Source organism: Natator depressus, chromosome 2, assembly GCF_965152275.1.
Source record: "Natator depressus isolate rNatDep1 chromosome 2, rNatDep2.hap1, whole genome shotgun sequence".
NCBI lineage: Eukaryota > Metazoa > Chordata > Testudines > Cheloniidae > Natator > Natator depressus.
The window spans coordinates 87,626,226-87,648,436 of NC_134235.1; the positions used below are offsets into that span (position 1 = coordinate 87,626,226).

Sequence of the window (22,211 nt, forward strand, 5' to 3'; positions counted from 1 at the left end):
CAAAGCCCCTTCTTTCCTTCTGCCATAGCTCCTAAACTGGGAGGGGAAGGCAGAGACGGATATAAGAACTGATTGCATTTCACTTGGAAGGGAATTTTCTGCTGGTCATTTGCTTTGTGGTGCTTTTGCACTACCAGATTGGTGCAAGGGCTAAAACTGTGTAGAGAAGTCTGGCCTAATGACTTTACTGTAGGATCAACAGGAGAAGCTGGGTTGTGAGTACGCAAAGTAGCTTTTGCGCAACTTGAATACTTTCTGAGGTTCAGAAATTGTTTGGTTACCTTTTGCAAATATTTTAATTAAACTGACTTATTTAATATTTATCCACCTTTCCACTTTCTTCTTCCTAGTGCCAGTCAAACCAGAAACACTGTTATAGTGTGAGGAAAGCTATTTCTGTGATTTTTCTAGCTGGACTGTAACCAGTACATACTAAAAATCTTGGAATAAAGCCTGGATTATTAGAACAAAGGGATTGTGATAAATTTGATTATGGTATGAACTGTTTAGCTGGCAAGCACAGAACCCCAAAACTTTTCAGACTCACAGTCAGTAATAATTAGCAATAATGGTAAACAAAATATGAGAGACAACTAAAATGTGAATGATTTAGGCAAGTTTAAATTTGAATTTCTCCAACATGAAAGTCCCTCTTTAATAGGCTGAAGAGTGTGTATGTAGTCTTAAAATGTTATGATTCATCTCATCACACTTTTGACATTTAAAAAAATTATCACTTGTTTGACAGGGAAATCATGTGTGGCTCATGTTATAGCTATTTCATAGTATATATGTGATGGCAATATTTATGCACTGCGTTTAGAGTATCATGTACTTTTATTTTCTTACCTGCATTCTGCCCACTGAGCCATCTCTCCAAGGGTAACTACTAATATTCCATATCTCTGAGCAACTTGAGAGACGCTATTTTTTTTAAAAAAAGATCCTTTCTACTACAACAAATATTTCCTTAACCCTCCCATGTGTTATTTCCCACTCAAGACTCTTGGTGTTGGGTGCGACTCCAGTGACAGGTTTAAAGTCAGATATCTTGTTACTTTGCAGAGTTAGAAAGAGCATTTTAAACTTGGAAAAGTGGAGGGTCCAAACTTTCCAATAGGACACACAGCACTTGTTTCTGGACCTGGAAGATCCAGGGACATAGGACACTACAGTGATTTTTATGTAAACTATGTAAGGTAATTGTTAGAATTCTAAAAATGGATTAATTACATTTTTTCTCTCCCTCAGAGGTCTGTATAATTGGGCTCATGACAAGGAAGGCTCATAGATTTAAAGAGCAGATAACATTTCTAAAATAGCTTTTGTCTTTAATTATGTGCAGCATATATTGTGGTGGTATGATGATATGATATGCAATAAAGGTTTTATTAGCACTCATTCGCAATGACCTGCAGAACTAAGTCATGAATAATGAGGCCTTCTGAGTGACAATTAAACCTTCATACTACATATATACAAGGGTGGCTGAGAGAGAGTGGGATACACTTACCCTTGAAATAAGAAGAGGTTTACATAGTTGTAACTTTTGGTGAGGAAGTTGCCAAGAACACGGGTTGGGTAACCACAACGTATCTGATATGCTGATAACCCAAAATAAACACATTTCACAAAATACCAGAGCTGGGCAACTGTGTTCTGGCTAAATTTCCTGCAATTAAAAGGAGAGATAAAAAAATTGATGAGTTTTATAGCTATGTTCTACAGAATTAATCCAGTATGCTCTGCACATCTCTCAGCTCCTCATTTATGAAAACCTGCAATCAATCCTTGGTTTCAGGTCCCCCTGTGGCTGTCACCCAGCTCTAGAGAAAAACTACAACTGAAAGTGTAGATATTTAATAACAAAAATCTATAGAATTGGGCTAAATCCTGACTCATGTTTGCAGGGCTGTAAGCAACACAGTAGCACTGTACAGCTGTTTCACCTGCTGTTCATTGCGCTGAATCTCCCAGTGGCAGACTCACTGTGCTCATGGAGAGGCCCCACATCCATTCCTTGAGCAGCTTGACGTGAAGCTGCAGCAGGATGGATGGGGTACACATGCAAATGTATTACTCACCCTTCCACAAGCAACACTGTGGATTTCTGGTTTGCCTCTCTCCCAAAAGAGCCTGCAAGTATTACTGTACCTCTAGTGATGATAAGGGTCAGAGATGGGGGACCAGGGTCCCTGGAATGTGTGAGAAAGTCACTGATGGTTGGGATGCATCTCCGTTTCTCAATGACCAGGGATGCTGATTTAGACCACGTAAACTGGGAAGGAGCTGTTTATGTGGGCATCTCAGAAGTGGAGTGGTCCCTAGCATGATTACAGCTCAGCAGCATGCTGTGAACTCCTCACCAAGGACAGTGTTTGGGGAGCAAGATATGAGCCAATGTTTTCAATGAGTTGTTTTGGAAAACTATTCTAGATAAGGAACTTTCATGGGTTTATAGAAATCAGTTTGATTTAAATTGACCCTGACAGGTTTCAAATGCAAATTCAAGATTAAGATTAGGAGATACATATTTCTTAAAGGCAGGGTAAAGATCAAGAGGGATTTTGTTGCCTTTTCTTTTAAACAATAAATTAAACTGACAATCCCAAACTTCATTTTTCTCTCCCTTTTCAATGCTCAGTAACTTTTGAGGTAGGAGGTCATTGGGAGAATAGCAGTTTTATTCAAGCATAGCTGTAATTACTATTGCACTTGGAAAAATATAATAAATACATTCAACGACAATCTTTAAGTGCAAAGGAGGGTCTTTTTGTCTTTTCTAATTAGTTTGTATTCTTCACATGCAATAAACCATTTTTCCCCCTCAGTAAACTATTCTATCACTATTTGCAAGGTACAATGCAACTCTCTTGGAATTTTAAGTTTGCACTTTTTCATTAGTTGCTGGGACAAATTATGACCTAATACTCAATAGCTGTATGATAGCTATAAAAAGGCGGTGTATTTAATGTTGAGGGGGGTGGAAAATAGAGCTATTACAGGAAACAGGAGGTTGTTAGGAAGCATTTATTAAAGCAGGGATGACCCAAGAGTTTGCATTATATCAGTTCTGACTACCTTAAACTCAACTTTGAATGTAGTACTTACTCTGTGTCCAGATCTTCATGATACATTAACTACAAAATTATCGCCCTAAAGGCAGTTCTAATTCAGTATGGTTTTATATAGTTCAGTCTTTCCCCATTCAAGCAGTTCCATATTTGCAGCACTAATTATTCTGAAAAGGTACTTAAACAATCCATTGGTAATGAGATCAAGAAGAAACCTGTTTGTGATTCAGTCTTTAGCTGTAATTCACGCAAATTAAATTAGGAATAAACTTGAAAAATGATGTTATTCAACTCTTATGCTTTATTTTTAATGGATTTACCTTTCAGTTACTCCAGGCAAGATAAAGAACATCCAAAAGTGTATCCCAAAAACAAGAATGACCTGGAAGATGACTTTTCCCATGACAGTCTTTCTGAGGTACAGTGCTCGGTCTACCACCATGGTCCCAAACTGAATGAGCACCATCACCAAGAATGCCTCTGGTACCTGGTCCTCTGATAATGAAGAGGTGATATCTGCTGCCGCAGAATGTTTCTGGGAAGGAAAACATCACAATAACTTTGGGATAACAAATTCTACATGGTATTTCACAATTGTGGCGAAGAGTCTGAAAGAGGATTTACAGAACAAGCCTCTCATAACATACCCCAAAAGCCCAAAACCCAAACACAATGATGATGAAGTCCACAGTATCTGCGAGGAACATCAGCACATAAACATCAGTCACAGCACTGTATTCCGGGTGAATGAGATTGTAGAAAAACTGTCTGATGGGCACATATATTTGAAGAGTCCTGAAACAACATACACCACAATCTGATTTAAGACAAGTACCGTGAACTCAAGTTCCTAAGCTTACAAAAGGAAGGGACTGATATTATTAATTTGCTTAATTATACACTTCACTTTTGGGGTTCACGGTGTTTTATAGAAGCCAATTATTACCTGTTGTGTTGGCCATTTTTGTAATGTTCTGCAAACACCTGCCCACTAGGAAATTCACTTAGTCCACCAACTCATTCACAAAGGACAACAATTAGCCTTCAAATGGACTTTGACAGCCACTGTTGTTTTGTTTATATGTGAATCGGTGACCAAGAGTGAAAGATTCTGTATCCTATCACCAATCTACTGAATCATCCAGTCCCCTGATAAATTTATACTTTTATAACTTATTTTTACTAAGAGTTGCATATTTTTAGTTACTTAAAAAGTTATTTCACTGTAATTTCCCCTATCCACCTCTCCAATCCCCTAGAGAAAATCTGCTCACTTTTTAATCGTAAATGCCTTTGCTTTGATCATTTGTTCTCGAAACTTTTCCATAAGAAGCTCTTTTCTAGATTTTTGCTTGATGCTTAATACACTGCTTCCTTTCTGACTGCTGTTTCGTGTACTGGTGCTCCCTGGAAGTGAGGATGGGAGGAAGAAAACAAGAAAGAAGGCATCCAATTAAAATAAAAGTTTAGATAAAAATACAGAAGGAATAAAATCACAGCGTATAACCCGTGTAAATAAGTCGCATATTTAAGAAATTTTTAAATGAAGCCAGACACCTTTTTTTAATATAGACATATATAGTAAAGTCTTGACTGTTTGACACAGACTTGAAAACTGGCTGAATCAAACCTTGACTTAATATGGCTATAAAAAAGGGTTGGTACCAAAACTGATGTGACTGGCCTGCTTCAGTTGCCAGGGTGTGTGTGTATATAGAGAGATTGATAGATTTGTGATATTGATTTGGATATCTATAATCTAATATATATCTATCTATATATATCTCTCTCCAAACTATAGTAAAGTCTTCCTCTTCAGGAGATAGGGAAGGTGATCTGTCACAATATCACAAAATCAATACTTTCCTCACTGCAGGTACCATATGACCTCAGATGGTAACAAAAAGAAGTTCACTATGAACTCCTGCTAACTAGAGATGGTGCTGAGCCATAAAGTTTGGATCTGGACCTTCCCAAAGATTTGGAATGTTCAGTGCCAGCAAATTATAGAGAAAGCACTGGCTGTAGTGCTTGGATCTGGATCTGAACTTCATCAAAGTTGAGGGTGTTCACTTCTGGGTGTTGGGTTGGGCCCATCTCTATAAGTATCCGGGATTTTGATTCGCATATTTCCCGGTCTCAAAAAGCAGCCGTTGTGTTAAATATTTTCTGAGCTCTCCACAGAAATACATCAAAGGTCTCAACAGAATCATCTAATCAGAACTGAGCTACTGGTTTTCAAGGCCCAGTAGCGCTGTGACACATACCTCTCTTTGACCTGTGTGAGGACAAACTGGATCTGTGTGAAAGTTGTGACCCACTGCTGGAACTTTTCCTCCTGACGGCAGTCTGCTGTTCTGGGAAGTGGACATGTATGGATTCCACAGAAGCCGCAAGGTTCACTGACTTTAAAGAGTCAGCAGAATCTCTCCTGCCTGCTGTCAGTGAGAGCTCATCGCCATATTCCTCTTTACTACTGCAGCTTTCACCTTCATCATCTTCATCCCATAACCCATGGCACTAGTGGAGAAAGGAGGAAAAGCATGTCACTCTTGTATTTCAGTTAGGGTGATATTTATTGTGCTGCAAAACAGACTATATAATTACGAGCATCTTCTGTCTTTCTATTCTGATATTTATAAGGCTCAGAACCCCTTTTTAATTTGAAGTCATCAAAATTTGTTTGACTAAAGGGATATAACAAATATCTGAAAGTTACACAGCAATCAGTATGTGTTCTGGGACGCTAACAAGGCAAAGGAAGTGCCTACTTAATGTCCATTTTAGAATAAATCTAGTTAGAGACATTATTATATTTGTGTTGTAGTAGGTGCCAGTTTTAAATTCTGCAACAATGTTATGTGTAGGGCAGTACTTTCCTTAGGTTTTTTGGGAAAAATTATGAATGAGCCACAGCCATAAAATCAGGGATTTCATCAAAATATACCCCTTCCATGATATTTTCCTTGGTTCATTTCAACCGTACACCTCAATTCTCCCCTCCGTTTTCATCCCATTTCCAGAAAGAAAAAAAAGAAAAAGATCAATTGTCCATCCACACAAATGTCATTAAAGTATTTCAGTATGAAAGAAAACAATACTGCCTAAGCAGCCCCAAAAGACGTGTGTTGAAGGCAAATCTCAAGTGTCATATCTATTGTTCAATATAAGAGTTTTAGTTGCTTGGTGTTGGACAATTAAGATTTGACTGTATTGATAATTCGAAAAATTCTTAAGGACGAATAAATGTTTCACTCATTGATATGGACACACCAAACATAAGAAATGGCCACTTTGCCTACCTTTGGGGACACACTATCTGCAAAGTCAGCAATGAGATCAGTATTTTTTTGTTGAGATGTCTTCAGGCTTTTAATGAGTTTCAAGGCCAAACATTTCCTTAGAAAATGGAGTCATCACAATTTAAATGGTAAAAACATTTTAAAATAAAGACAGATTTCAGAGTAGCAGCCGTGTTAGTCTGTATCCGCAAAAAGAAAAGGAGTACTTGTGACACCTTAGAGACTAACAAATTTATTTGAGCATAAGCTTTCGTGAGCTACAGCTCACTTCATCGGATGCGCATGCGATGAAATGAGCTGTAGCTCACGAAAGCTTATGCTCAAATAAATTTGTTAGTCTCTATGGTGCCACAAGTACTCCTTTTCATTTTAAAATAAAGTAACTTAATTAAAAAAGTTAAAGTAATGTTAACTCAACACCTGTAAATAAACCTGTAAAAATGCTGATTAACAAGGGACAGAGAGGGAGAATGGCCCTGCACAGTGGCACCAGAAGGTTTCCACTCTATTCCTTGTTCTGCCACAGCCAACTTGTATGATACTAGGCAAGCCACACAATCTCTCTGTTCTTTAGTTTCCCCATCTGTACAATGGGCATAGTAATATTTTACCTCACAGGGGTACTGCGAAGACAAACTTATTGTGCTGAGTCGTAATAGGAATGACTATAAAAATTAAATAGAATAAAGACATGGCTTTTATCTCAGTTTACCTTTAAAATGGATCGATGGAAGAACAAAGCAAGGAGCTGAACAAGGTCATAGTGCACATAACCCTCTTTCTTTTCAATACCAATAATATTGGGCGGATGGTAAGGTTTATCTTTGGTGTAATCCACATGTTTATTCCAGGGAAAGAAGCCAAACTGGAAGAAGTACTTGATAACAATGGTCACCTGTACGGAAACATAATGTATCAAGAACAATTATCCAAACACCATTCAACTGACAGACAAGTAACCTCATGTCAGCAACATGAAATACCATGTGACTATTTCATGGGTTTTTTAAAATTAGATTAATTAGTGCATTTATTGTTCTGTGAAACTAATTATGTTTTCATACATTCCAATTAGAGGGGTCGCCATGAAAAAATCAGTGTTTACCAACAGGTGCTACCCATTGGCATTTGAGATACTGCAGTTATTTTCCTATAAATACCAGAGATAGTAACTGCAGTATCTTGGATACCACTAGATGGTAGCTATTAGTAGATGTTGCCTTTTTAAAACTAGAAGGAGGTCAGCCAAGTGCAACACAGAAAAGTCAAACAATCACCTCTCACACCAATGCCCAAGGATGTTATTTTTAGTATATATTTGTATTATAATGCCCAAAGGAGAGATGTACAAGCACAGAAAAGAGACAATTCCTGCCCTGAGCGGCTTATTATTCACTTTTATTCGCAAAAAAGCATGTTATCTGTTCCCAATGTGTTTGACAAATAAGGATGTAGGAGTAATGGCATACCTCAGTGTAGACAATGGCTGTCATCCAGAAGCGTTTGCTCGGCCTGGGGACAGACAGCATGGCCCAAAGGAATATAAGGATGGGAAGCACAAGGGTAATCATTGAGGCAGAGATCATGTGATTAAGGATAATCACAAAATAACACACCATTTCTGACCGGGCCACCAGTGTATTATACAGGGCATAAACGAGAAGCAATAGTCGAGGCTGACCACTGTAGAATTTCTCTGATTCCTCCAGCTCTTCATCACGAAACATCCTGTGAGAAGAAGAGTTCTATGAATGACATCAATATGAAATTCACGAGAGCTGCTTTTTATTATTACTGTTTTCTCCTTTATAATGGTTCCAGATTCTGTTGGAAAATCTGTAAACATGAACAGAATTTGGTATTCTACACAAATATATGTAACATAGCCTGATGCTAAATAAATTCATGTAACATTAAACTCCAGCGACAATTTACAGTAAACCATTTGGAAGTGCTAGTTTGGTATTTAATACATGAAAACAATCAGCTTGCCGATAAACACCTAATCATTGCACCTCATCTGCAAATCATGTTCTGGTAGTGAGACATTGGATCCAGTTCTGATCTACTTATACCAGGTATCAGGAATAACTCCATTAAAATTCAGTACAGTTACACTGGTGTGAAATTAGTGTAAGTGAGATCAGAGTGAATGCCATTTTTATTTTAGCCACCAGATGTGCCTTGTCTCCTTTGTCTGTTAGGGTAAACCCGACTGCTAATAAAAAAAACAAGCTGATGTTAAAAACATAATAAAATTGTGACAAGTGTAAAATTATTACATGAACTCACATAGATATAAATCTCTCCGCTTTTCATGAGTGTCATTTATTTATTATTATTTGTACTACAGTGGCGCCTAGGAGCTCTAGTCATGGGCCAGAACCTCGCTGTACTAGGCACTGCACAATCATAGCATAAAAGAAGAGCTTTTTTGTCTTGTCAACACTTTGAATGTTCCAGCCTTTGGAAAGATTTGGTTGAATACTTGAAAAACAAAGGAACATGGAAGCATAGACGAAAAAGCACTTGATTTGCTCAGGGAGTGTGGTGCCTTTTGGTCTAGTTCTAACTGAGCTGATGGGATCATTTCTGGGATTTGAGATTCTGCCTGGCCCTTATGCAAGTGCACTGTGGTAAAGGAAGGAATAAGGAGACTTTTCACATCTTATGTGGCCTGCATAAGGGCTGGGCAGAATTTCAGTGTCTGCAGGCAAGGGAGAACAGGGAAAGCTTCCTCCTTACTGTCCTTGGGAAGAATGATGTCACAAAGGAAGATGAGAAAGAAGAGCTATTGGCTCCAACTCCCAAGCACTGGTCAGGATAACTTGTTGGCTGCATGGTGGGGAGGGGAGTATGCTGCAGCCCATGAAGGAGTGCAGCATTGCCATTGGATTTCAACTGCAGAAATCCAATGGCAATGGGGGCTATTAACTAAGTGTGTGTTGGGGGAGAAGTATAGATTTTTTTCCATGTAATTTTAGAAGGAAGGACCTTTCCCAAATAAAATTAAAACAATTAGAGAGAAACAGCCTCACCCCAACAATTAAAACCAAATTTTGAGAGAAAAATCCTCACTAATAACAGCAGTAGTTAGATAGAAAACACCTCCTGAAACAGGAATTAAAGTATTTAGGAAAACTTCAAAGACTAAGTTTTTTCTTCTCTAAAGTTTCTTACTTGTTCAGAAGCAGCTCACTGGCAGTCAGGTCGTGTGTCAATGGAGGGAGGATAGTATCATTTAGCTTGTCAATTTGACTGTCATCTGGGCTCACCATCATGAGGTTCTTGCCAGCAGAGTCATCTTGGGAACTGAAGGAAAGATGATCAAAGCTGACAGCTTTGCTGTATGAAGGTGGGATTTCGGCATTGCCATCCGCAGCAGAGTATGATGGCACGTCAGTATCAGGAGTGTACGCAGCTCCTTCTGAATCCAAGCCATAATCGTCCACCTCATCTTCTCGTCTTGATGTAGAACCTGCCCCTTCTTCTTCATGCTCCCCTTCTACCTCTTCAATGGTTTCTGTTGTGCCCTGACGAGAATACAGCATGGTGACCTGGGTAGGTTCACTGTCAGGAGGAAGAAAAAGGATTTCTCTCTTAACACAATTACTCGGAAAACTTTGCTAACTCTGTTTTGACATGGAAATATTGGCAAGCCCTCACTCTGCTCCCAAACTTTGAAAATGCACTGCAGCTGGTAGAAGATGTACTGCTGTCACCTCTTCCTTACACATAAAAAACACTGATCCATTTGCACGCAGAGTGATTGCATGTTGAGCTTGCAGTGATTCAATACAGTTCCAAACCAAGACAGGACAAATTAATGCTGACAAAGAGGGAAGTTGCACATAATTTTCTTAGAACATACAAATTCTAAACACAATTAGAGCATATTTCTACATTTGTTTCAAGTGAGCTGGATGATGCTACAGTATAATATAGGAATGCATATACTTAATTGTAAATGTAACATTTCTAACAATCATAGCTTTATCATTTTAAAACTGCAGCTTGCAGGCAAAATTCAATTGGACACACAGAATCCATCCCCTCACGTTTCATGCTATATCTATATAAAAGGATAGGCCAACTGCAAACATGGAGTAATGCCATCCAGAGTAAATAACTGTTTGAGTAGCAGGGTATTATGGTATCTTACCTTCAGTTCACTCTACATTTTTCTTCTTCACTTCTTTGGCTTACCTGCTTCTTTCCTCTTCTTTGTGTACTTCCTCTCTTTTCACATTGTTCTTACTCACTTTTATCTGCTCACCCACCTCTCTGCTTCTCCACCTTGCTTGACAAAGCTCTACTCCGCTTTATGTGTTTTTCATCTCTCCTGACACCATTCTGTGTTTGCTCCTCTCTGCACCAGCTTCTCAGCTGCTGTAAATTGGTGCAGCTCATTGACTTAACTGAGAATCTGGCTATCCCCCTTCAGCTACTTTCCTGTCCTTGCTTTGCTTCTTGCCTTCTTTTGGCTATGCCCCACTCTTCCCCTATTCCTAGGTTCTTCTCTTTCTTCACTCCCATATGCCCCTCTCCTGTTTGCCCCCATCCCAGCTCCAACAGTCAGATAATAAAAAGGAACAACATGGATTTTACATGCATCACATCCTTTTACAGCTCGCCAAAGAGACAAAGGATTGAAATACTGGTAATGGCAGAGCTCCCTTTGACTTCACTAGGATTTTACCCAATATATATATAATAAACTTGCTATTGTAAAAGCCAGTTGACAATACTACCTCCTGCCAAAATTCAAAATAGATTTCTATACCCTTTTCCTTTGAAACCACTTTCAAACTGTAGCTATGTTAGGTCACCTTTTAACTTCTAGTGAGAGTTTTCAGAAGTAAACTGATGGTAGCTGTTGCTTGAATGTACATTTTGATGATTCTTAATAGTAAATAGTTCCTTTAAGGATGATTAATGAGTGAGAATGTAAAATGCTGAATTTTCAAAATAAATCAACACCGAGAAGTTGCTTAAATAGTGTGCAATATGGAAATAGAATGACATAATATGCCATACAATTTTATTTTTGAAATGAAATTTGAAACATTGCTTTTATATCTTGAAGCCATATAAAATTTAGGCAATTTTAGTCTTGAGTTGCAAAACTGAGTGAACAGCTCTGGAACAGTTCTCTAATATGTTTTTTCTTTCACTGTTTGTTTATATTGCTCGCTATCTTTTCTTAATAATTTCCTGTCTTAATTCCAAAACTTCAGAGTCTGTAAATCAGTGGAAGAGAATTCAAAACATATTTAACAATTCTTTCCTATGAAGAGAGTAACTAAAAATTAAAGGAGCGTGGCCAAAATTTGCAGACCTGGATGCCTAAAATTAGATTTCTAAATCCATATTTAGGTACTGGATTATTTGAAGAGCTGAGCTCCCATAAATTCCACTGAAGTCAATGGCAGCTGCTGGGGGTTCAGCACCTTTGAAAATCAGCCCCTTTTTTATTCAGGTTCCTATATATGGATGCAGGAGTCAACATTCAAAGGTCAAAATTACAGATCAAGTTATAATGAATAAAAGAATAGGGGACTTTTTTTTTTAAAAGCAAAATAACAAATATGTAACTGGTTTATGATCCTGTCTTGTACATCACAGTCTTGTCACAATATACAAGGGAATGAAGCTTCCAATAAGCATGCAAATTGTTTTAAACACACACATCTTCACACGTATACAATGTCACATGTAGAATGGCCAGGGTAAATGAGTGAACAAAGCATGCATGAGTTAAGCACCTTGACACTATACTGCCACTGTCAGCTGATGAGGAGGACATATCCATGCTGTACATTTTACGAAGCCTAGGTCGAGCGCGCTCACTTGTTTTAGGAACAGTGTCTGGTCCATCTAAATCATCAAGGGTTGACTGCCTTGAGAACAGCATGGTTGCTTCAGTGTAGCAGCTAGCAGCGCAAACAGTTATAAACACAATGTTAAATACCAATGACATTACTTTATACACAGTTCAGTAAATGAATGTGCTCGCCATGCAGCAAAACACAGACACAAAGACAAAAGGTTCAGAGAGAAGATAAGGACCTGATTAGAGTCACCATAAAACCAAATTCTTATGTACAGCCAGTTTGTGACTATAAAAATATAGAAGCCATAACTACTAATCATAAAATATAACCGCTATGCATATAGATATTGGAATCAATATAGTCTCAAAGTTCCCATACTGCCTAGAGATAACTTTGTACAAGTGAGAGTTTTTACTTTTGTTTGCTTTGAATAGAAATTCCCAAAATTCAATTAAAACATTTTGGAAGCTGATCTCCTCTGTACAATATCTATTTTATTAAAAATAGATTCGGTGGAATATTTTTATATGGGTGCAGGCCAATTTCCCAAAAGAGCTTTCAGAATTAAAAAAACCCTTATGTTCTACTAATAGAAAAAACAGAGCCGAATCAGTACTTACTTGATGAATGCCATGTATAATTACCATTGCTTTGGATTTTGTATCTAATATTATATTGTATAATATTGACATTGATAATTAATCATTTTAAGAAGATTTTATTTATTTTGAGTCATTTAAAATATTTTCCCCATTATTTCAAAATTTGTAAAGCACACACAATATCAAAGAAAGGACATTTTCAGTTAAACCCTTATCTCCTTTCACTTGTCACTACAAGTGGGACAACAGAGGCATATATTATACATTCAGATGCTATTGGATAAAATGGGAAGTGGATGAGTAATGAAAAAGACAACACTAATGTAAATAGAAACATTAGCAATGGGAAGGAAGCAAATACATTAATGACATATGGTAGGTAAACACAATGTATTTTGCTGTAATTGTGAATGAAGTACACAGATGTGCATGAACTGAGTTGAGGGAACTGTTTGGAGTTTTAATCCATGCAGTCACCTCTCTGGGTCTCTAAGATTCATAAGTGAGAAAAGAAAGCACTAAACAATGAGGGGAGATCCACACTTAGGATCTGATCCTGCACCACTGAAGTCAGTGGGACTTTTCCCATTGACTTCAGTGGGTGTAGGATTGAGCACCTGGAAGGTCCACACTATACATGGATCTATAGGGCACTCTAGTTCTAACTCTTTAAATGAGGTTTTTGGTATTGAATTATAGGGAGCTAACTGTAGATTGTGTAATTTTTTATGATATTTAGTGTCCTTTTAAAACCCAAACTCCATCTCATCATCTATGTTGGGAGCTGGGTTTCTTTTCTGAAAGCACCGAGGGACAGATTTCCAAAGGTCTTTAGGCATCTAAAGAGGCAATACGCACCTTGTGGGATTTTCAAAAGCACATAAAGCAGATTAGGCATCTAACAACCATTGAAATCAAGTACTTTTGAAAATGTGGCCCATTGCCCTTTTTCACTTTGGTGTTTAGTTAATCCACAATATAGTTATTACCTTGTAAAATTACAAGTTCCTCTCTAAATATATATATGTGTGTGTGTAGACGTGGTGTCTTGTAAATAACAGTGGGGAGATACAGGGAAGGGAAACGAAGTAACTGTGGTGCCTGGGGCCACAAGCAGAAGATGACTCTTATATCATAAGAAGCGCCTCCAATGGTACATTTTCATTGAAAAAATGTATTCCAGTTTCCCTCAACTGCTCCCCACCTGGAGGACTTGATCTGGCACCTGTTGAAGTCAATGGCAAAACAATTACTGATTTAATTAGGGGCAAGATTAGAGTTAGTCTTTGCAATGATTTTGATTACAGCTCAGTGACCAGAAGGAAAATCTGTATGTTCTGAGCAGCTGATGAGAATCCTCCAAGGTTTGGAAAGCGGCACAAGATTATACTGATAGCACAGTAAATGTGCTTCCGAATGCGTAGGAACCTGCAACACCAATAAGCTGTTAAGGAGGATATGATCTATACTGTGATGTACAACTGGCAAAGTTTGTGTTGACTCAGTCACTAACCAGCACAAACATTTATCCAGGCATATCCTTCCAGGTCACTTTTCAAATTGGCATCTCTAGAGACTTTGACAAGCCCTAGCTTCTTTAAAAAAACATTCAAAGAATAGGTATTTTAAATTGAAACGTGCATTAAAATCCCAAGTCAAAGTATTTGTAAATAAAGTTAATTAGCTATCCATTACAAATGGGTATATATTTAGCATAGATGTTTTTATTCTGAATGATAGGATGGGTAAGAAATATCCCATTCTGCTAGCTGCATTTCCAACAATTCTACCTTCCCTGGATGACTTATTAGCCAAATTTTTATATCTACAGTTTGTGACCCAGTTAACCACTGTACATAGGCCACTGGTTGGCATTGAAGTTATTGTTACTAATCACATCCTAAGAGTTTTCACACAGCTTTGGAATAAATTGCCTGGTGGCAAACTGGAGAAGGTGGTGCGGCCAGCACAGGCTGCGTTACAATACTGAGCTGCCTACAGAACTGCAGAGCGGAAGGGAACAGAATTGTGGGAGACTCCGGGCTGAAGAAAAGCTTTGGTGAGAGCTTCTGAGCATCACACAGTTCCTACTAAAGTCAAAAGAGTTCAGTAGGTGCTAGGATTTGATCCTTGCTCTGACATCTAAAAACATTCAAGGTGAAATCCTGACTCTGCAGAAGTCAATCAGAGCTTTGCATTTGACTTTAATGGAGCTAGAGTTTTACTCTCTATTTCAGGGGTGGCCAAACTTACTGACCCTCTGAGCTGCATCAGATGTTTGAGAGCTGGGGCATACCTACTGGGGCTCAGGGCTTCATCCCCGCTCCTGTTGAAGCCCTGAGACCCTGCTCCCCACTCCCGAGCCGCAGTTTGGCCATCCTTGCTCTATTCCTTTGTAAGCTTAGGCCACATTCCACAAAAGACAACTAATTGGACTTTATCAGCTCCCAGCCATTTTACCAAAATTGATAAGATATTTAGCTAATAAGTTAACTGAAAATAAAGGGCAATGAGCTCATTATAATGCTAGTTTGAAATATTTTCTGGCAGGGCATAGGAAACAACTAGTTATAACAGGGCAAAATTGTCTTCTCATCTCTTCTGTGCCAAACTCCACTGCCTACAATCACCACCCTTCCTCCCTAATTAGGTCACAAATATGCCGAGTGTTTAGCTATATCTGCTGCGGGCATTACGCTAGTCTCCCTGCGAAGGGGGGCTGGGAAGGAATTTTTCCCTTACCACCATATTGGCCAGGTGCAGAGAGGTTTTTTTCGCCTTCCTTGCAGCAGGTTCAGGTAGGCTCTATTCATGCACAACATGACGGGCGGTAGGCCATATGTCACAACTCTTTATTTAACTGTATAGCGGATGTTCAGTGCAGGTACTCCATAAATGAAAGCACAAAAGAACGGAAAAATGGCATGGAAAAGGAATTAAGGAGAGGTGCTGGTAATTAAGCAAGTCGGGGGCCAGTTGGGGACTCCTATGATTGGTACAGCAGGGAGTCAGCCCCCCCCCCCCGATCATAGTTCACCTTAACTCCTCCTGCGAGGGGGGTGGTCGGAAAGGTCCCTGTAAATTTTTTATCCGCCGGGGTAGTCCCAGACATCTATTTAATAATAAAGTGGCAGCCTGATTAAACCCATATCTAATGTCTCCTGTCATTCTTTCAGCCTAGCCAGATAATGTCCTCACTTTGCATTTAGGACATCCAGTGCCATCAAAAGTGCCTAAAGCATCAAATATACAATAGGGATCCACAAGGGACAGATCCACTGTTGATTAGAGAGAAGAATTTTCCCCTTAAAAATAAAAAATAAAATGAATATGATAATTTTACTGACAGGACCTTTATAGAAGCCAGACAGATGTTTTGGTGTGTGATATTTTAAAGTATAACTGCCTAGTTTGCTTTTTCAGAAAATAGTCAAGCAGAGTCCTACAGAATTCATGGACATTTGCTTGAGTATAAACTGAGTTAAGATTTAATTATTTTAATTCAGAAATAAGCATCCAGTTTTTTTTCCCATCACTAAGCACCTTATGAGACCAACCACGTATATGCTAAATAAAATCCATAAACGTGGTTCACTGACTACCTAGAGTAGAGTCAGTTCGTGCTGGGACAAACTAAAGACCAAAACAACAACTTAATTATAGAGGAAACTGTCCCTCAGAGCATCCAGATACTGCTTAATCTTCAAGTGATGAAACAGGGATTAATCTCAGTCACTCTGAGGCTTGGAAATGAATTGGTATATAATGGTTAAAAAATTATTATTTGAATCACATTCCCCAGAAGTGAAAAGTACCAGTAGGAAAGACAATTTATAGGCTAATAGGGAAATAATATGAGTATAACAGTGGATTTCATAAAAATAATAGAACTGTGTATGAGAGCATGTTAAGTATAAAGCCCAAACTGACTCTTGATGATGTCAATTCGTGTTTTGCCATTAACTTCAACTGGAACAGAACTGGCCTTACAATTAAGAAACATTGGCACATTTTAAAAAGTAATCTTGTTGTTGACAGGGCAAGCTCTATATTTAGCAAAGGAAAAAAATTAGCAAAGGAACTGGTGCAAAACTGATGAGCTTTTGGGTGAGGTTTTTGAGAAGATAAAGTTCTCTCACTGTTGTTTGGGCAATGCAAAATGCCACTCACTTTGTGTTGCTAAAACAGCTCATGAGACCTCTTCATAATCCCAGAAAGAGACAGGCAAGGATGCTTTTATAAGCAGGCAGAAGATCTATCATTAGATCTAAGTGACTGGTTATTGCTTCCTCCATTTAGAGGTCATTAGTGATGCAGCAGATGCACATACTCCACAAACACTACTGACACACAAACACGTAAATATCTATTTCCAGGAAAAGAGTTTGAGAGTAGAAAATCAATTGTGACAATACTGCTGTTGTTCATTTATTAATGTGCCCTTGTGACATCTTATTTGGGGGAAACAAAGTTTTTTTCAAAGATTGTATTAGTGGGTATACAACAACTGGTAAAATAGGCATTGTTATTTATCCTCTTGTCCAGGTTTGGTTCAGCATCACCATCAAAGTCTAAAGGTTTGAAAGAAGCAAGTGAGGTGTCACTCAAAAGCAGGGGGTGAGGGGAGGGGAAGAGGGAGGCAAAGAGATTATTCCAAAAAGAACTGATTGAATTTCAACGGTGGATACAATTTTACTACAGAGACTGAATTCAAATATTGAATTTACAAGAATTACATAATTTTTTTGTAATTATGTTTGGCAACTGACTTCCTTTTATAAAACAAAATTACCCTCCCCAACATATGGCTTTCATTGTTCTCGGCACGCCAGCTAACACTGCCATATTGCTACTACACACTGCTAAACAGCTGATTTCAATTTCTACTGTACACCAGTACAGTATATATTGGGTAATGTGACTGAAATATTATTTAATGAAAATGGTTTTGTACCTACAAGTACTGTCTCTTTAAATGATCAGATGAATCCCAAGAGCCAAATTCTACCTCTCAGATAGCCATGGGAGACTCAAAGTAAAGTCAATGGGTCTTGCATTCAGGTGAGAGCAGAATTTGGCTGAATGACATTTTTCCTATACAATCTGACTCCAGTGAATTTTCAGACAACTCATGCAGGTGCTATTTCTCCTGGTAGTTAGCCATGAGGAAATGTGTGCTAGCTTTATTACTGCATGAAATAAAGAATTTTGACAGTTAAACTTCAGTAAACTATTGAATGTCTTATGAGTGCCAGCATTGACCCTGGGGTTTTTTTTACAGCCTGTGGAAATGCTGGGTAATTTTGTGGGTATTTTGTTTATGCACATTGCTTACACATTTTTATTTCAGATAGGTGTTCAGAGACTCAGTTACATTTACTTTTGAATAAACTCTGAAAGGAAGACAAGCCCTGTACTATTTTTAGCCTGTTAACCTCTTACCATATGTCATTAGTAAAAGCTGAGCAGAGTTACTGTACATACAAGCAACTGAGTTTGCAGGGGAGTATCAAGTGTGAGCGGGTACTGCCACGCTTCAGAGAAGAAGAAACTGCAGAAAGCAACTATCAGATTATCAGAGGTCTCCCTGACACTGCAGAACAGTCTTTGCAGGCTCTCACAGGTCAAAAACGCATTGGACACAGAGAAAACAAAGGATGTTCTTGTAACACGTGGAAGTGGATGAGTGAGAGTCTGTGCATGCGTGAAACAGCAAGGATGTGCTAAGCCTTTGGCACTGAACTCTGCAGCATCTCTCTCCAGGGAAGTGTGGAAAAGGAAGGTGGATTTACTCCTGCGGGGATTCTGCATGACTGTGTGCCCACAGAAAATGCCGTTCCCGCCCCCACCCCCGCAAGTAGAATTCCTGTGCTTCCCTGTGGAAAATGGCAGGGAAGCAATGGGAAGCCAAGGGGGGTGGGGGGAAGAGGCAACCGTTGGCGCAGTTTTTTTGGGGGTGGGGATTTCCCCCTCCAAACAGAGGTGAGGCATGGGAGAGCACATGGGGTTACGTGCCACTGCCCCTACCCCCCGCCCATTTCTGCAAGCGCAGAGCTTCCCAGCTGAAGGAGGCTGAATCTGGGCTCTGCTGACTCTGCAGCTGAACACCACCTCCTGGATCCAAGTGCCAGTCGTGCTCCTCCTGTGTGTGCTGGGAGCCTTCCTGTTTTTTGTGCAACAGTGAGTGCCTGCGGTGGGGCTGCATAATGGGAGGTGGGGGAAATGAGGGAAGGGGGGATGAGCTGGTGGGGAAAGAAGAAGGGTGGAATGGGGCTGGGAGAGGGAATGTGGGAGTGAGGGGAGGGGAATGGGGAAGTCAGGGAGGTGGATGAGATGAAGAACAAAAGGGAATAGGGGAATCATGGGGGGAAGCAGGCATCCCTCGGCAGCAGCTAGAGCTCCCCCATTAAGCAAGCCCATCGAACTCTCACCCTGACAAGCCCTACCGCCCATACACCTGGATCCCTATGATGAGCCCCCCCACACCCAGACCCCCACCCCACTGATCCCCAACCAGCTGCACCTGGACCTCCGCCCCATGAAGCCCCACTCCCCCAGCACCCAGAGCCCTCCCACTGAGTCCCCCCACCCAGAGCCCACCGATGAGCCCCATTTCACCACACCCAGACCCCGCTGCTGAGCCCCAACCACCTTCACCCTGCAGAATCCCATTGCCCCTGCACCCGGAATCCCACAACAAGCCCCAGTGCATCCAGATCTCCCACTGAGCTGCTCGCACCCAGACCGTCTCACACAGAAATCTCTCACCCCACACCAAGTCCCTCCACACTTGGATCCTACTGGGATGAACCTGCCTACCCACACCTGGTGCAGAGGAGCAGAGCCCCAGGGTGTTTCTGAGGCAGACTCAGCCCTTGCACTGTGTCAGGGTCAGGTGCAGCCTCACTGCCAAGTCCCTGTACCAGGGGAGGTGTGGGCTTCAGTGTGATCTTCCACCTCAATGCAGCCAGTGGCCTGTGATCCTCACTGCCATGCTGGAGCCACATTTAATTATTGACAAATAACATGTGCAGAATTTTGCAGAATTTTAAAATATTGTGCACATATTTTTTAATTTTTTGGTGCAGAATTTTACATTTTTGGGTGCAGAATTCCCTCAGGAGTAGGGGTTGGTCAGGTAAATGGTGGGGGCACAGACATGAGCCCATAAACTGCACTTATCTAGAGGACCATTCCAAGACGAATGGAAAAAAGCAGCAGGGAGGCACTTCCAGGCCTCTGTGCCCTGCCTTTGTCTTGTGAGGGAAAATTATATTCCCTCAAACCCATGTAGTTTCCCAGTACAAAGTCCTTTTACTCAGGCTATGTGCAGGAGACCAGAATTTAACTGTCCAGAACAAAACATTTGTAATAAGGATGGAATTCCTTCATTCAGCATCTATTCTCACAATCAAAGTGAAATATCACGAGACTGCCTTCAGTGTATTAATCTCTATAAGATAGTTCAAAAACCCTCTAGAAGCTTGTCATTTGGTATTGACATGCAGAGGAAAATTAGTTCAGCCAGATGTTCCTCCCAGAGCTTGGTGACCGTGTCGCCTCTGTAAAATATCCATGCAGCCCCTCAGGAAAAGGACTGAGGTCAAGGGTAAGAGGGAGCTGCACTAAGGAGTATGCCCCTGACCCCCTTCAAAACTGCAGTCAAATGGAGAGATAATGGTGCTTGAGGTAGCACTAACATGAGCGGTGTTCAGTGACTCACTCCCCTCTGCAGAGTCACAGACCATAATTGAGAGCACTGAGCCAATGACAGCATGGCAATTGCTCCTACTGTAGAGTGTAGACAGGAATCATCCATGCAGCTGCCCAGTACCCATGAGGTTAGGGACCAGGATCCCTTCAGATTCCTGGCTTTGTCTTCCTTTTGGGGCTCTGCTCCATGCTCCGTGCCTACTTTGCGCTCCAACCAGGTCTGGTGGACTAGTGGTGGGTTGGGGTGGGAGGTTGGTGGGTGAGTTGGGAGAATAAGAATTAATTCGCTCCCTTTGTGCACTTTTGCACAGAGGGAAACACATGGGTCTGTCAATTTGATCATCTTTTATCTACTGTACAGTGACTGATAAATCTGATAAATCAAAGGGTTCTTCAGCTTCAGATGTGAAGTCCAACATTATGAAATAATTTCCTAAAATAATTTCTATCACATGATTTTTCTATCTATACAAAAAACAAGCGTTTTGTTTTTACAATAAAATACCTGGAAATACTGTCATGAGAAGCAGCTGAATCTAAACTATCCATCCTCTCAGATGCCTGTAAACTAGAATCTTGACCAGGATTTTCATCAATTGTGTCCAGTCCTGATTCCTTAGAAAGCTTCATCATATGGTTCTGGTAATACATATGGATGCTCTCACGAGTTGGAACATTCCCCTGAGAAAGAGAGAAGAGCTATAGTAAGGCATTTGTGTTGTGTGAGATTTTGGTTTCTTCAGTCATTTGGCTGCATGAAATGAGTCTTTGCAAAGAACAAACTGGCAAAAGCCCGAATTTCCTCAAGCCCATTTCAGACAAAGTCAGATTATGATCTCACTTACAAAGGCATAAATATGGGGTAACTCCACTGGAGTTACTCCAGATTTACACAGGTGTAATTGAGATAAAAATTTGTTCATAAAACTGTCCATGTAGAAAGAGGCTTCACTATCTATTCGCTCAATGACTTCCTGGTCAAATTTGTCAACAAAAGGATGGTTTCATTCACTGTAAGCACAACCCGCTGCACAGGAGCCAAGCAGAGTTCTTTCTGTCTATCACAACTTTATTGATGTTTCCTAAGGCCAAACAGTATCCAACTCACTCCACCAATAGCTGTATTGACTTTGGAGCACGCATTAAGAAGTTTGCTATTTTGCAAAGTCATTTTTCTGAGTTTTATTGAGACTTCATGCACAGATTTCCTTAGTTCAGTAAAGTGATCAATTATAAACTACATGAAAATATGTTGGTCTGTCCCTTTGTTAGTATTGTTACTTCTTCAAATTTCAGTTCTCTCCCTCTAAATTAAATTTGATTCAAAACTTTCTAATTTGAAATTTTGACAAAAAAGAAACACATTTTAACCAAAAGTTTTGGGGAAATTTTTTTTTAATACTATTTACCCATTGCTTCTGCAGTGAAATTATAATCAAGTGTCTGTGACATTATAACCCTTTGCCTTTTAAATATTTATAAAGGCACACATACAGCATTATAGCTTTTTTTGTAGGACCATAATAAAGAAGAATGACTGTGAACGCAAAAGCACTCTATGTTTTAAATGTACATACAGGAGTGACTATATTAATTTATATGATAAGCCACACATGCCCAGTGTGAACTGCATTTCTAGGAGTCTGAGCAGATCCAGACTGAGTCGAATTCTTGAGCATTTATGTT

General features: G+C 39.7%; 1 protein-coding gene across 1 annotated transcript in view; it reads right to left on the bottom strand.

Moving 5' to 3' along the window:
* The window catches only part of PIEZO2 (piezo type mechanosensitive ion channel component 2), a 440,411-nt gene that overhangs the window by 30,790 nt on the left and 387,410 nt on the right, over positions 1–22,211 (bottom strand). Inside the window, exons 39-48 of the mRNA XM_074944649.1 lie at positions 21,031–21,206; positions 12,142–12,309; positions 9,557–9,946; positions 7,846–8,104; positions 7,089–7,271; positions 5,342–5,594; positions 4,349–4,481; positions 3,722–3,869; positions 3,395–3,609; positions 1,514–1,672 (exon numbers count right to left, since the gene is read on the bottom strand). Coding sequence (XP_074800750.1) covers positions 1,514–1,672; positions 3,395–3,609; positions 3,722–3,869; positions 4,349–4,481; positions 5,342–5,594; positions 7,089–7,271; positions 7,846–8,104; positions 9,557–9,946; positions 12,142–12,309; positions 21,031–21,206 — 2,084 coding nt within the window. The remainder of the gene's footprint in view (positions 1–1,513; positions 1,673–3,394; positions 3,610–3,721; positions 3,870–4,348; positions 4,482–5,341; positions 5,595–7,088; positions 7,272–7,845; positions 8,105–9,556; positions 9,947–12,141; positions 12,310–21,030; positions 21,207–22,211) is intronic.